This window comes from Ambystoma mexicanum, chromosome 12 (assembly GCF_040938575.1).
Source record: "Ambystoma mexicanum isolate Mex_15411 chromosome 12, UKY_AmexF1_1, whole genome shotgun sequence".
In the NCBI taxonomy this organism is placed as follows: Eukaryota; Metazoa; Chordata; class Amphibia; order Caudata; family Ambystomatidae; genus Ambystoma; species Ambystoma mexicanum.
In genome coordinates, this window is record NC_090936.1 from 20,021,619 (window position 1) to 20,037,351 (window position 15,733).

Sequence of the window (15,733 nt, forward strand, 5' to 3'; positions counted from 1 at the left end):
TGCATTGGAGGAGGAAGGGCTTCCACAAACTGCTCGAGGACCACGTTCTCTACCACCTCATGTACAGTAGCAGAAGCAGTTTGCAACCACTTGTCTCCAAGTTCCTTGATTCTGTAAAACAACTATCGGGGGGTTTCCACGGGTAACAGCTTGGTATCTCTGAACTTGATCCTGTAGGCCTCTTCATCGTGGCCCATTCTCTCTAGGACAGTCTGTTTAATCTCAGGGTATGTAGTGTCTCCTATGGGGTTAGCGGCCTGGTATGCGCTCTGCATTTCCCCCATCTTGAGGGGAGCAATATAGTGTGTCCACCTCTCGGCTGGCCATTGAGCGTTTCGGGCCACCCTTTCAAAGTTGACAAAAAAATGGGCAGGATCTTCTCCCGGGGAGTGTTTCTGCAACACTGACGCAGGTACTTATGGTTGGGCTCTAATTGCGGTAGCTTCTAGCAGCTGAGCCTTTTGCATTTGAAGAGCTTGCTGGAAAGCTTGCCGGTCAGCCTAGGCTTGCTGGCTCTGTAGCTGAAGGGCTTGCTGCAGCAACTGTTGCCCCTCCGTTAGTGACTTTATCAGCTCTTCCATTGTGTTTCTTGATCCCACCGCTGCCACCAAATGTAGGGACCAGGAAGTGAGAAGACCAGCCTTCAACACTTCAGACTTACTGACCTTTATTTGTAGAAACAACAGGCTTCTTTAATTCTGGGAAAAAGGGGGACAACATGCCGTTCCCTTTTCCATACTTAAAAAAAACAAACACAGATTCTGTTTACTTGTAGTCACAAACCATTCTGTTGAGGCTAACAGTGTTCGGGAGTTTTCTCCAGGAGATGGGACTCTATGGTCATTTACTCTGTGGAAACTGTTTTCCTAGGGATCACTCATCTTCAACTCCTTAAAGTCTCAAATTGTCTCTCAATCCTCTCTATTTGTTTCTTTTCTCTCCAGAAAGGAGGTCTCCAGTTCACGCCCCCATTGGTGCTGGTTGTGTTCCAGCCTCCTTAGGGCTCAGCCCCTCTTGGAAAGGCTTCATGGACAACCGTTAGCACGGTCATTTGCCTTTCTGTTCATCCACTCTTCCTTTCATTCACTCGACGATCACCTTGGCTTCCGACTCCCTCCTCAGTGACTTACAGCAGCTGCGAGCACTCCTCCTTCTTCCGCTCGCTCGGAGGACGACTTTGTTTTCAGGGCTCTGTCAAGCTGTCAGCTGTTTCTTCGCCTGACGCTTGCGATTCGCTTGCAGAGTCGGGTCCCCTCTCCCTGCTGGCATGTCAGTCAGCAGGAGAGGCTTGCACCGCGGCTCCTCCTCCAGGAAGGTGGGGGCTACGGAGGGGAGCCGCGGACCCGACGGCTCCTTTGATGATGTTCTCGGATGACAGACGCCTCCAGCTGGGTCTCTAGTGCCGTTAGGACTGTCAGCAGCAACTCTCTCACGGCTAATTTCTTCTCTTGTATACATTTCTTATCAAGTCTCTATAAACGGGTTACAACAGAACGGGGCACAACGGGTGCAACTTGAACCACTGCTTCATTATGGCTGCTGGTCAATAGGCCCACTCATAAGTCACCTCCTCCTCAGGCCCTGGGCCCTCCTCCAACTCTTCTCTCTAATTCAAAAACAAACACCAGAAGACCAGAAGCCTGCATCAGGGTGACATTCTTGGAACCTTTCTTGTTCTAGAGCATTATCATAGACCCAGTTGTCTGTCTCTCCCAGGCTGTAACCTCCCTCCCACCATTATGACCTCATCCCCCAAGCTCTGAATGGCTTCTTGCTATAGGCCTTGTCCTGGCTCTGATCTTCCTTCCTTTCCACCGCCTTACCACAGTTACTTATAAGGATTCTGGGTCAACTCAGAAGAAGGAAGAGGGAAATCAGTCCAAGAAAGACAACAAGGAGAATTCCAATAATTCCAATCCAAAAGAGGGCCCCAAACATAACCAGGGTAAGCCACAAGGTAAACCGAATCAGGCTAGTGTACCACCTGGTTCCACGCCAGATGGAGGTCAGAGCAAGGCCCCATTACAGAGAGCATTTGGGAAATGCTTGGGGATTGCCTGGCCATGTGAAAGGAGATCCCAAGTGTAAGGGTAAACCTTCAGGGATCAAAACTATCTCCTTAGCCTTCTCCCAGGTGGATGAAGTACCTATGACAAGTGGAAACATTCAGCCACTAGCTGATGAGCCCATGAGAGTCTCAGCTAGTGTTTCTTTAGTGTCCTTGGGTCTTTGGGAACAACAGAACTTAGATGTCTATAACTCAATCCCAGATAATACTAAAGAGTATTACAAAGACAGTGTTCTTGTGAATGGTCAGGCGACCCCTGCCATCAGAGACACTGGAGCCAGCATAACTGTGGTTGATGTATGTTTTTTCAAGGTGGAGGATGTTGCTAAGGCACCCAAACACCTAAACAAGTTAGCTGGAGGACCTGTGCAAATGGATCCCCAGTTACCAGCTCTCATCCAGTGTAATGACATTATTGTCAGGATACCTGTAAGTGTGCAAAATAACGTACCTGGGAGGGTCCTGTTTGTCCTGGAGGGTAGACAAACTCTTGGAGTTGTGTCTAGTACCCCCAGTCACCCAGTAGAAGGAAGCAGGAGCTCACAGGGTCTGCAAGGGAGAGAGCCTTAATAGGCTCCCCTGGGGACATGATAGAGGAAGCTATCACCCCAAGTCCACAGGACTTACTTACTGCCATTGCAGGGCAAGAAAAGACAAAAGGGAAACCTAAGTCGCCAGCAAGAAACCAGCAAGCACTCCTGTGCCCAGAAGGACATCTCTGAGACTGTCCAAAGTCACACCTGTGACTCCCACACCAGCTGAGGCTGAGTGTGAGGTTGAACCCTGTATGGTCAAACTAGATACTGAGGAATCAGATCTAGAAGAGGATATTACCTTGGTAGGAGATCTTGACCCTGTTGACCATCCTGAGCTGCAGTCTTTACTGGCAGAAGGTGGACCCAACAGGGAAGATTTCAGCAAGGGACAAAGAGAGTGTCCTACCTTGGAAGGTCTTCGCCAACAGGCCACTTCTCAGCTCAATGGAACTGAGCCTGGGAAGTATAGGTTGCACTGGGAAGATGGCCTCTTCTACAGTGAACCAACTGAGTCAACCCCTGGAGACTACAAAAGACTTATAGTACCTCTAGTGAACCGACTCCAGTTTCTGCAGTTAGCCCATGAGGTACCTTTGGCTGGTCACTTAAGTTTTAAGAAGACCAAAGAAAGGCTATCTCTGCACTTCTACTGGCCTAAGATGGGTACAGAAGTAGACAAATTCTGCAGAAGCTACCACACTTGTCAAACCTCTGGTAAGAGTGAGTCCAAGAATGTGGCACCCTTAGTGCCTCTCCAGTGGTGGAAGTTCCTTTTGAGAGGGTGGGGATTGACATTGTCGGTCCTCTTGACCCTCCCACATCTTCAGGCAACAGGTTCATCCTGGTTGTAGTGGACCATGCCACTAGACTTCCTGAAGCCATACCTATGAGGACTGTTACGGCTCCGGCTGTGGCTAAGGCCCTACTTGGTATTTTTACCAGAGTAGGTTTTCCTTAGGAGGTGATATCTGACAGGGAATCAAATTTTATGTCCCACTACATGCAAACCATGTGGAAAACCTGTGGAGGTACCTACAAGTTCTCAACTGCCTACCGTCCCCAAACCAAAGGGCTGGTAGAGAGGTTTAACAGACTATCAAGAGCATGATAGGTGCTTTAGAAGAACCACTTAGAAGAAAGTGGGACCTTCTACTACCATGCCTTCTCTTTGCTTTTAGAGAAGTCCCTCAGGAGGGAGTAGGATTCAGTCCCTTCAAACTTCTCTATGGCGATCCAGTCAGAGGCCCATTAGCCCTGATTAAGGAGGGGTTGGAGAGCGATCCTTCCCCCAAGCCAGTCAGAGTGACTGACTATGTGATAGGTCTCCGGAGGAGAATGTCACACATGATGGCAGAGGCAAGTGATAACTTGAGGGCTGGTCAAGCTCTGGTCAAGCATTGGCATGACCAGAAGGCTAACATGGTTGAGTTTACTCAAGACCAGCTTGTTCTTGTTATGGTCCCCACAAGGCAGAGGGCCTTGCAGGACAAATGGATAGGACCCTTCAAGGTTGTGGGTAAACCTGGAGAGGTGAACTATCTGGTGGATTTAAGCAACCCTGAGGAGGCTCCCAGAGTCTTTCACACCAACTGTTTAAAGGCTTATGTCTCTAGACCTGACATAGGAGCTCAGCTTATAGCTTCAGCTCAGGAGGAGGAAGAGAGTGAACCTCTGCCTGACCTCTTCAGAGGCTTACCTTTAGGTGAGCAAGTGGAAGGAGTCAATCTCTCTTCCAGTCTCACATCTGACCAGCAGGATGAGTGCACGTTACTGTTAAATGAGTTTGCCTCCCTGTTCTCACTTTCACAAGGCTTGACCCCTTGGGGCCAGCATGACTGGTGACTGTTTTCCTGTCAAAAGCAGGGGGTACAGAATGTCAGACAATATCAGATCCCACATAAGGAATGAGGTCAATAAGATGCTTGAACTTGGGGTTATAGAGCCCTCTACTAGCCCATGGTCTAGCCCAGTTGTGCTTGTACCAAAGGCAGGATCCAAGGAGTTGAGCATCTGCGTGGACTATAGAGCTCTAAATGCAGTCACTAAGACTGATGCCCATCCTTTACCTAGGACAGATGAGCTGGTGGACAAACTTGGTGCAGCCAAGTACTTCAGCACATTTGACCTAACGTCAGGCTATTGGCAAATAGCCCTGACAGACCATGCCAAGGAGAAAACTGCATTCTCCACTCCAGCTGGCCTCTACCAATTCAAGGTGATGCCTTTTGGATTAAAGAATGCACCTGCTACATTTCCGAGGATGGTCAATAAAGTTCTGAATGGGATGGAGGACTTCTGCATGGTATAGTTGGATGACTTTGCAGTGTTCAGCCCTACATGGAAAGAACATATTGAACACCTAGGTTATGTATTGCAGGCTCTGGAACAGGCCCATCTGCCCATAAAGGCAAGCAAATGTCAAATTGGTCAGAGTTCAGTGGTCTACCTTGGACATGAGGTAGGAGGAGGTGAAATAAGGCCATTGCCTAGCAAAGTACAAGCTGTACAAAACTGGGCCAGCCCCACTACTCACACCCAAGTAAGAACCTTCCTAGGTCTTACTGGGTACTATAGGAACTTCATAGAGAACTATGGGACCATAGCTTCTCCCTTGAATGTCATCTCCTCTCCCAAATTTCCTAAAAAGGTCAGGTGGAATGAGGAGTGCAATCAAGCCTTTGGCGGTCTAAAGAAAGCCCTTTGTCAAGCTCCAGTCCTAAGAGCTCCTGACTACCACCAACCCTTCATTGTACAAACTGATGCTTCTAATGTAGGTATAGGTGCAGTCCTTAGTCAAGTGGATGAGAAAGGTAGGGAACACCCCATTTGTTTCATCAGCAGGAAGTTAAAGGATCCTGAAACAAGGTGGGCAACAATAGAAAGAGAATGCTTTGCTATTGTGTGGTCACTGAAGAGGTTTAGACCATACTTTTATGGATCTACCTTCATCATTCAGACTGACCACCAACCCTTGAGATGGCTGACGCAAATGAAAGGGGAAAACCCAAAATTACTCAGATGGTCAATCTGCCTACAAGGATTTGATTTTTCCATTGGGCACAGAGCAGGAAGTCACCACCAAAATGCTGATGGTCTCTCTAGGATGTTTGTAACCGACTAGAGGTATGAGGTCCATCCAGGAGTGGATTAAATCCTCCTGTCCCTTAGTCTGGGGGGGGCGAGTGTTAGGTAGAATTCTCCTTCTAGGGCTAATTTCCCTCACCTAGTGAGTCCCCCAGCAGCTTTGCTGGATTTCTGGAGTTTATTTTTTCCACCTGGTAAGAGTGTAATCCTTTTTCCACTCTTACATGTGTTTTGGCCTATGTGTTTTTACTCATTGTGTGATCTTGGGCACTGGAGCACACCACTCCAGGTGCCCCTGTTCTTGTATTGGTTACACAGCACCTTCAGTGTAGTAAACCAGGGTTGTCTTAAGACTGCCCTCTGACTCCATTTCACTGGGGCTGACTACTGTCCCCCAGAGAAAGGTAAAGTTGCCATTTGCTTTACCTAGTCACTTTTGCCACAGACCCAGTACATCCCATCTTACATGGAGTACTGGAAAGGGCTAATCTGTACCCCTTTTCTGTCTGTACCTCCCTGAGCATTGTTTCGCTCTTTTAACATTTAGATTTGGCTGGTGACAGTGGTATCTACCATAACCTTTCTACCGCGATTATATTAGATAAACATGGTAATGCTTTTGGCTATTTTAGCAGCCTTAAGCATAAACCCGCTTGACCAAATCGTCTTTCTTTTGGCTCCGGTTGGGTTTATTCGCCATTTCTTTTTGTTAAAGTCCTTCTTGTGTTTTACTTTGTGCAGCAAACTAGGTTCGCCTTCTTTGTTCACCGTCTTTTAGCAGGCTTCTGCAGAGAAGCCCTCCTCTTGGCGCCTGGGTGTCTAGGTAGACTGAATGTGGGGAAGGGGTGTAGTCACCCCCTGCACAGGGTATCCTAGGAAACCCAAGGCACACTTTGCCATGATTGGCTGAGGCGGTTGTCCCGGCTGGACAACCCCCCTGCTGCGTGATTGACAGCCAGGCTGTGTGAATGGGGGTTTTGCGCATAAAAGGCAGGTCTCTTGGGCTAGAAGTCAGAGTCGCCACTGGAACTACAAGGAACCGAAGAGAAGCAGAGAGAACGACGGCTGCTGCAACTACCCGATCCCGGTGAGGCCCTGCTGCAGTCCTGAGCTATCTACCCTTCAACGACTAAGAGGAGATCCATTTCGGAGTCTTCTTCCCTTGAGCCTGATGGGGATAACCAGCTCATCTTCTTCAGCCAGAGGTCTCCTTCGTGGTCGAAATCGCTGCACACTACTGTAGTGGTCCGGATAGCCCCCTGACGAGCCTCTCCTGTTTTTAAGGAGCGCACCTTTTATTCGTTGTCGCTGCTGCCGGCTTCATCCCTGTGTGGTGCAGACCCCCTTCAGACGTCCTCCTTCACAACGAAGCTCCAGGAATCGTGGGTCTGTGGGAAACCAACAGGAACAACTGCCAGGGCACCAGCTGCACCATTGGAATAAGGTACTGTGTTCTGCTTGAGGAAACTGGGTGAATCCCTTTTCTTCATCTTCAAGGCTTGCCCTTGTCTTCCCACCTTCTTATAACTTTTTCTTCCGAACATTGACAATATCAAAGTACTCTTGGCTACGCTGAATCGTGAACTGCCTAATGGTGTGATCTTCGGCAACAGCTCTCCGGTGTCCCTCGAACCTGGCTCCGGCCGTTTGGCTTTTGAACTCCTGTTTCCGAGTGTTTCTCGATTCTGTCTGCTTAACTAAAATATTGCCTGTGATTTTTGCCTCAACTCCCTCTGGGTATCTCAGGTGCTAAGTGTGTTTTTGCCCCGGTAGCATTTCATGTCACGGATACGCGTTTATTTAGTAGACCGAACTGTCAAAAAGTGATCGCAATCGTATCCGCGGTATCGTGTTTTGTTCATAACACCGGTTCATTCAAACACAGGGTACTTATCTTGAGACATACTGTACAAAGTGAATTGGTTAGTTGTAGTATATTTAACGTGTGGTTTTGTTTAAAGTTTAATAGAAGTGTTGTGTTTATAACTGATGGTTTAAAAATAATTGTACTTATATTTTTCTACCTGAAACCTTGAGTCAGTGTTTGCTTGAGTCACAGTAATTGTGGTTTCTTTGTGTAATCTCTGCTACTGCTCATATACTCTTGAGATAAGTCTGGCTGCTCCACCACTGCTACCACTCTTACATAGTAGTACAGGCTTGTACCAAAGGTAAACTTGTATTGCCACCTGTAGTCTTAATTGTCTGCAGTGGTCCCTAAGGGCACTGCACAGGATCCTGCCTAACAGTAATCCAGGCAGGACAGCTCGGCTAATCAAGAAGCACTAAAAGTCTTTGTATGAAATAAGATAAAAAAGGAAAATAAGATATTGAGTACAGGTACATCGTATTATAAGTGATGCACAGTATGGAGCCGCGAGTTCTATTTTGCTTACCTGCCAGAATGTGAGAGAACGTCAAAACGTTTGGGGGATCTGTCTCTGCTGCGAAAAGTCCCAGAATAAGTACCTTGCCGAACAATACATGGCGCGTGCTAGAGCAGGCACTGCTGGTGTGGCGTTGGGGCGGAGCTCTGATGTCATTACGTGCAGACGTAGTTACGGCGGCATAACAAAAAGCGTGCTGAGATCTACCCACACAGAGTACAATGGTGAAAAGAAAGAGGCAGTTTAATTGAACAATAAGGTGTTGGCATAGCGACCGTAGTATGCTAGTCACCAGAGAAAACCCTCCTCCACAGAAACCGAGGAAGGACTAACATGGTGGGCTCACCGAAACAGTTGCATGGAGGAATTGCCCAATGGCTCTGTTTTAGGAATATGACAACTACCAGAGGGGCATCATTCATAACACTGGATGAAGCTTTCATGGAAAGATCCCAGCAAACTTAGGTCGGAGACTTTAAAGCAGGACTTGTACTGCTAAGCATGGCTGCTTGTCGGGGACTCCTCGTGGTCTCATGTGGAAAGGGATGGGACCTAGCGGTTTTGGCTGGATTTCCCTTTTGGGTGGGGCCACGCCTGATTTGAATATGGTCTTTCCTCTTCTGTAATGGCATGGCAGGCTGAAAACTGATGAGCAGAAGGGTGGCTCAGAGTAATGCCAGTGGTTATGATTAATTCAGAACCCGACATCCACCAAACCTCAGTTTTGCTTTAGACAGTAAAGAAGGCCTTCACCAAATCAACTGAAGAACTGGTGTGTCAAGACCTTTAGAAGCCCTCGGTCAAAATGGAGAGACGATGCACGAGATGGTGCAGGGAACATATGGACTGGCTGAATACCTCATCTAGAGGCACTGAGCTTTGGAAGTAGAACATATCAGCCATGCTAAGACCATTGCAGATGTGTTTGATCAAAGATGTGGGGTCATTAGCAAGACACTCATGGGAGGCTTCGACTACCAATTCTTTTACTCAACAATGTATATAAAAATTCCTTTCTTATTGTGCCCATAATTCACTTCACTATGCACCTGCTATATCAGGGAACTACACTGTGTGATTCTCTTTGTTTTGGACTACAACTCCCACAATCCCTCACCATTGACTAGCTTGCCTGGGTTAATGGGAGCTGTGTGTCGAAAACATATGGCAAGCTAAAGGCTGCAGACCGCTGCTGGACGTGAGTTCCAAAGACACTCTGTGCCCACAACTTCTGATTGTAGAGTATTTAGCTTTTTCATCCCTTGATGGCTGCAGATGTCCCTACAGGGCTGCAAGTGTAACTGCAGGAGCACAGACACCAAGCCCTGGATTGCATATGCGCCCCCCTGCTGGTGCAAATCAAGGTTTTAATTCTGCTTGGCCTTATTTAGATTGGAGGAGTGATTTGCCTGGGGGCACCTCGTCTGTTTGCAGTCAAGTGCAAAAGGTCCTGCCTGCGCGGTTTTCCTCATTTCCAACAGGTAGCATACATGCCAACATTTTGTGACCAAAAATCTGTAGGAATCTTAAAGTTTCAAAAATAGTCCGGTGAGGAGGTAATGATAGGAATAGGGCGCGTCAACAGCCCATTGTCATTGAATGAGCCTGCCTCCGCACTCAATGACAATGAGGCGCACTCCCCCGAACTGGTGTGGTGGGGGGCTAATGGCGCTTTTTGTCAAAGGCACCCGCGGCGGAGGGGCGCATTTAGCCCACCGCCATGGGCGCCTTTTACATCAAAAGCCTGCATGCCGCACCTTCTCCCACTACGCCAACTCGGGGGTGCCCTTGAAAGACTCCCCCGAGCTGGCGTGGGCAAAATAAAATGTTTTTAAAAAAAAGAAAATTTGTAGGACTGCTTAAAAAGCGGTATACTACTAGCTTTGACTTCACCATTGAGCATAGGCCAAGTGTCCTACATAGCAGTTGTCCAGAATGTTTAACCGACCTGAAACATTAAACTCATCCAGGGGTGGATTAAGTCCCCCTGTCCTTAGTCTGGGAGGGGCGAGTGTTAGGAAAGATTTCATTTATATGTAATTTTCCCTCCAGTTGTACACCTCCAAACTTTTTGCTGCTGTTTAAAAACCTTACAGCCTTCTGCTGCACTCCTCTGGGCTTTCCCTCACTTTTTATGGGGAAACTGACATGCCCTTAAAACAGTCAGTACTGGGAGACTTTGTTTCCTTTAGTCCTCTTCCAATGTTGCAACTTTTCTGCAACATGTAACAAGTGCACAATGTTCCTTACAGTACAGTGCACTTGGGTCTCATAGTCTATTACAAAGACCCTAGATACTCCTGATGGACTTTTTTTTGGAGATGTGCAGATGTGTTCTGGACAGGACTGATGGCAGTTTATCTTTTCATATAATTTTCACCCTTTCCTGCCAGTATTCTAGTAGGATTGTGTTGGTTTAAACGTATTACTGTGTGTTGAACTTCAAAGGCCTTGAATAAATGTACTCATATTTTTAATATAGATACACCTGTCCGGGAGTGATTTGCAAGTGTCCTTTACACTGTGTGCTCATTAAGGTCTTTTAGTTTCCCTCCTGAGACCTAGTCTTGGCCACCGCAATGCCACCCTGATTGGTCTGGCTTGTCCAGAAGTTTTCCCTGTTCCAAGAAACTAGGCTGTCGTTCTGAACCTCTGCCCACCAGGTCAGAGTTCAGAAATGCATCTTAACATTGATTGTCAGCTGATAATGTAAGGCAATCTAGAAGGAAGGGAAAAGTGTGCTTGTATGTGTTTGCGTTGCCCCAAAGAGGACTTCACAAATGTTCACAAGATGCGCAGCACCTTGTCAGGCCTTGCAGCAGCACATTCAAAACACATTGTTTTATTATATAAAAATTCAAAAAGCTTGGGCCGTCCCACCATTGCAGAAAAAAATCCATCACACTCCCATTCTGTGCCTTATTTGGTTTGTTACTTTTGGTGCAGGGCAGAAACACTGGCTGCCATTTTAAATGGGAGGACAGTGTTAGGAACAGGTTAACACGCAAGAACAATGATCAGTTTCAGATCATGCACAGCTCTTTGTTGGCAGGATGTGAAATGCATGTTTGTCCAGTTTACACACATCCACCTTTGTGGCCCCAAAGGACACCCTGTTGGCATGCAGAACATTTCTATAACTACACGGTGCCCACAGAATCATTTTTACCCCCCTACTTACCCAATGCAGCCACCCACAGCCAGCGTGAAAATGGGTTTACAATAGCATACTAATAATATGGGGCAACGCCAACATGAAAAGGTTTTACAATGGCAATGCCAACATATATTGGGCCACAGTCAGCATGAAACAGTATTTTATAGGACAATGTTGGTATATATTGTTAAGAAAGGCATCAGCTTTTCTTTGGAAACAGTTAGTCTGAAACTGTGTTGCAAAATACAGCTGTGCATTGTCTGGGAATGGGCATCTATTGGAGGTCTCTTGTATTGTCTCTCTCTCTCTCTCTTTGCACCCGCACCTCACTCTCCCTCTCCCTGCACCTTCCATCTCTGCCTGCACACTCACACTGGCACTGTGCACCCTTAGTCTTTCTTATCCTGGCTCCCATGCATGCATCCCCTTTTGTACACTCAGCAAGCACATCCTTTCTTGCACCCTTATTTCTCTCTCTCCCTTCCTCTCTGTCACCCTCTCTCTCTCGCTCTCTCTTGCCCTCACTCTCATGAACACCTCATGCTCTACCTTACTGGCAGCCTCCCTCACCGGCATCCTGCTTTGCTTACACCGCCCTCCTTTCTCGTCGTCTTGCTCACCTTCATCCCTTCTCAGATCCGCAATCGCACCTTTACACCGTTCCCGTTATTACCCGTTGCCAGTAAAAAACAAACTGCCATGAAAGACAGCAAATGCCCCACTATTAGCTGTGCCCATGCATGTTCAGAATTCCTTCAGGAATTGCAGCGATAAGCAGAGATGACTTACCTCAGCCATCTTCTGTTTAGATAACCGTGGTAGATTTACTATCACATGTATGCACAAGGTGTCATGTGATTCTTACTTATAATTAAGTTGTGGACAGAGTAGTCTCCCATACCATGTCATTTGGCAGCAAAACATGACTTTCTCAATGTTCATCAGTTCAAAATAATTTTATTTTTCAAATAATTCTAACTTCCCTTAACTCCAGAATAACTTTAAAAAAATATATATATATATTTTTTTTAACCAAAAAATCGGTATTTGTTGCCAATAAATCGGTAGGCGGTAGGACTGCTTAGAAAGCGGTATCCTACCGCCTAAATCTGTAGGGTTAGCAAGTATGAGGTAGTGGGAAACTGGAGAGTAGTTAAAGATGGCGGGAGGCATTTACAATGGGTTCTTATAGTGTCTACTTGCTTTTTCTGGCCCAAGTGGGCGAAAGCCAGCTACATTTGTCAGGTGTAGCAGGAAATGGTGGCAGACATGGTATGTCCACCTGTTTCCCAACTTTGCCAAGCAAATACACCTATAGGAGGCAAATCTGGGCATAGCCTGGGTGCCGGAGCACCGTGGATGCCTACAACATCCTGGATGGTGGGTGCCTGGGCTGGACCCAGGGCACCAGGCTGGTGTGGGGAGCCCAGACCAGCAGGGACCAGCAGGGACCTGCAGGGCCGTGGTTACACGGAGTGTGGCCTGCAGGCCAGGGCCGTAGGACTGTGATCACATGGTGTAGGCCTACAGGCCCACAATGAGAGACAGAGACAACAGGAGTACCATAGTTGGAGTCTACAGCCGTTCTGCTACACATGTCTGCAGGGTCTCTTTATATTAGCTTGGGCCTTGACACAGTTATGGCCCATCTTAAAAGGGCAATACAGGTGGGAGGGACACATCCACTTAAAAGGGTAATACACGTGGGACGGTCACACCTCACACGCTGTATATTTTGTGCCCTACTGTGAAGGAGAGATGGCAGCGGTGTCTGACATTCCATCTTGATAAGCCTGAATAAGCGGCCATGTTTGTTTTGTATTTCAACAGAGAAGCTCCTGGATTTAAAAACAACCGATCTATCCAAGTTGAGAGTGATGGAACTAAAGAAAATCCTGGACCGCTGGGGAGAGGTGTGCAGAGCATGCGTGGAGAAATCAGACTTTGTGAACCTCATTAAGGAGCTGGCGCCTAAATATGCCTTTACAAACCACAGGGGAGACCTTTGATGCCTGCCAAAACCTGCCTCTATGTGTCTCAAAGTTAACACAACAATCACTTCTGTGATTTATTGTAAAGGTTATTCTTAATATTTCTACATATTTATGTTTCTATGGCTGGCACAAGGACAAAAAATATATTTTCATGCTCAAGCTTAATAAATTAAGAGTTGTAATTCTTATTGTTTCTAAAGCTATCATCAGTAAAACCAGATGTATTGAGTTGGTTCTTACTCAGTGGGAAGCCACTCGGGGTGAGTGGGGGTAGAACGGTAGTAGATATGCCCTTACGTTGGGTTGTATGGTGGGAAACCTGCTCCAGATGTCGTGGCCTACGACTTCAATGACCCCTCAACATTGTCTATGCTGACTAGAGCTGATAAGAGTTTTAGGCAAAACATCTGGACGGCCACCAGTTGCCCACTACAGCAAGGTCTTTAAATAATTCCTAACATAGGCTGGATCCTTGTCAGGTTTTGTTTATGTCACGCCTTGTGTATTAGGAACCACACACCGACTATTGCTAGTCGGTAACCCTCTGCTGCACTCCTAGCGGGAACTAGTCCCAAGTGGTAATTGTACCTTGTATATGCTAAAAGCTCCAAGTAAGGAGTGTTAGATGTACAAGGGTAAATGTCAAATAAATGTTACAAAATAATAGTAAATTTACTCTAATGTTCAAAAGGCAAGCAGTATATCTGGGGTTCTGTCAATTTGTAAATCTACAGACAAGAAAACATCAGGCTGAGAGTAGACGGATAAAAAGTAGACCCATTAGGTAATATATCCAAACATAAACAATTTTAATTTGTAGCATACTCCTCCATCAGAGTGTGTTAACATTGATCGCCTTCACAGATCAGTTTGTACAGGTCAATTGGTGATTCAAAAACAAAAGACAAAATTAGATTTGAGCTGAACAAAGTACTCAAACATAACCAGTTTAGTTAAGAAACCAAATGGTAGGGTAATTCATGTGCAGGGTAGTCACCACCTAAGGAGCGAAAACTGTCAAGGTGACAAGCTGTTTGTCACGGCTAGTGTGCAGCAGAGGGTTACCGACTAGCAATAGTCGGTGTGTGTTTCCTGCTTTCGTTTTGCTGAACCTTGAGTGGCCTCGAGTTTCTCCCTCCTGCACCTGGAGTACAACGCACTAACATCATATACACAATTGAAGACCCTCATGGGCGACCTATTATTATTTGTATTCTGAATATACTTTACCATTTGGAGTGTATTGCAGTCATCAGGGTGCTCTTTAATTACTATTTGTATACTGTTGCGCGCTGGATTGAGGAGTCACAGACAGAGGTGGCATTTCAGTATGTTTTCTATTTAAAGATAGAAAAAAACATCAACCTTTCCCTAATTCTAGAGGGTTGTCCCGACTCAACAAAGGAATAACTGGCGTGTTCGTCGTCTGGTGGAAGTCCAAATGAATATCTGTTCTCTGTCCAAAAATCTCCTCTGCTGAAGTCCTACCACTAAACAACAGAAGGGAAGCTAGATGGTACTAGGGGAGTGACCCCCTTCTCCTGGTTCTGCAGAGATCAGCCCTAGGGGCAATCTTCAAGGGTCTTTGTTTCAGTTCAGTTCTTCTTTCTGAAGAGAAATGCCAGGAGAATGACTCCCTTCTCCTGCTTCCACAAGTTTAACCTTCTCTTGACAGTCCTTTACATCCTTAACTTTATTTTCCGATTCAACAAGTGCAACCAAGGAGAATGACTCCCTTCTCCTAGTTCCGTGACTGAAAGTGCTCTTCTATCTGCTTTTCAAAATAGTCATTAAGAGCCCTTCTTGTTCCCTCCAGGCTACTTTGAAGGCACTCTTCAATGTTTCACACTCTTAATCTCTGATGGTAACAGGCTTGTCCCCTTTACCGAGACAAGGAATACTGCTCCCGAGGCACTGTTCACTTTGGTTACTCTTAGAACAGTAAAAAAAATGAAGGCGATTCTTTCCAAGGTGTTCTTCCCATCTGTTCCTATCCTTGGTGCAATTACTGGGACTAGAGATCACTGCAGGGGCTTAGTTGACTCCTGAGGCTTTCTTCACAATTCTTATTCTCAGTGCAATTACTCAGATGAGGGCGATCACTCCTGAGGCTTTCTTCACAATTCTTATTCTCAGTGTAATTAGTGAGACAAGGGAGTTGACACCAAGGCTTTCTTCACAATTCTTATTCGCAGTGCAATTACTGAGATGATTAGGATAACTTCCAAGGCTTTCTTCACAATTCTTATTCTCAGTGAAATTACTGAGATGAGGGAGACCACTCCTGAGATTTACTTTATACGTCCCCAATCCTCTCTCAGGTCTCCCGTAGCTCCCATTACCTTTACTTTGGTTGGAGCACATCAGTGGCACTTCCCGAGCTATTGGGCTTCTGCATTCCCAGTAAACTCTTGTTTGACTTCGCTCTTCTCTCTCTGCAGTCCCGCTGTGTCATTCCGGGCAGGCGCGGCATCGGCATAGTTGTGGGCGCACACAGTCCACCTCCT

The 15,733-nt window shown here is 46.5% G+C and overlaps 1 protein-coding gene across 1 annotated transcript in view; it reads left to right on the forward strand.

The window, feature by feature from the left end:
- Positions 1-13,414, forward strand: part of CDNF (cerebral dopamine neurotrophic factor) — a 390,175-nt gene extending 376,761 nt beyond the window's left edge. Inside the window, exon 4 of the mRNA XM_069627686.1 lies at positions 13,063-13,414. Coding sequence (XP_069483787.1) covers positions 13,063-13,241 — 179 coding nt within the window. The 3' untranslated portion in view covers positions 13,242-13,414. The remainder of the gene's footprint in view (positions 1-13,062) is intronic.
- The last annotated feature ends 2,319 nt before the right edge of the window (positions 13,415-15,733 follow it).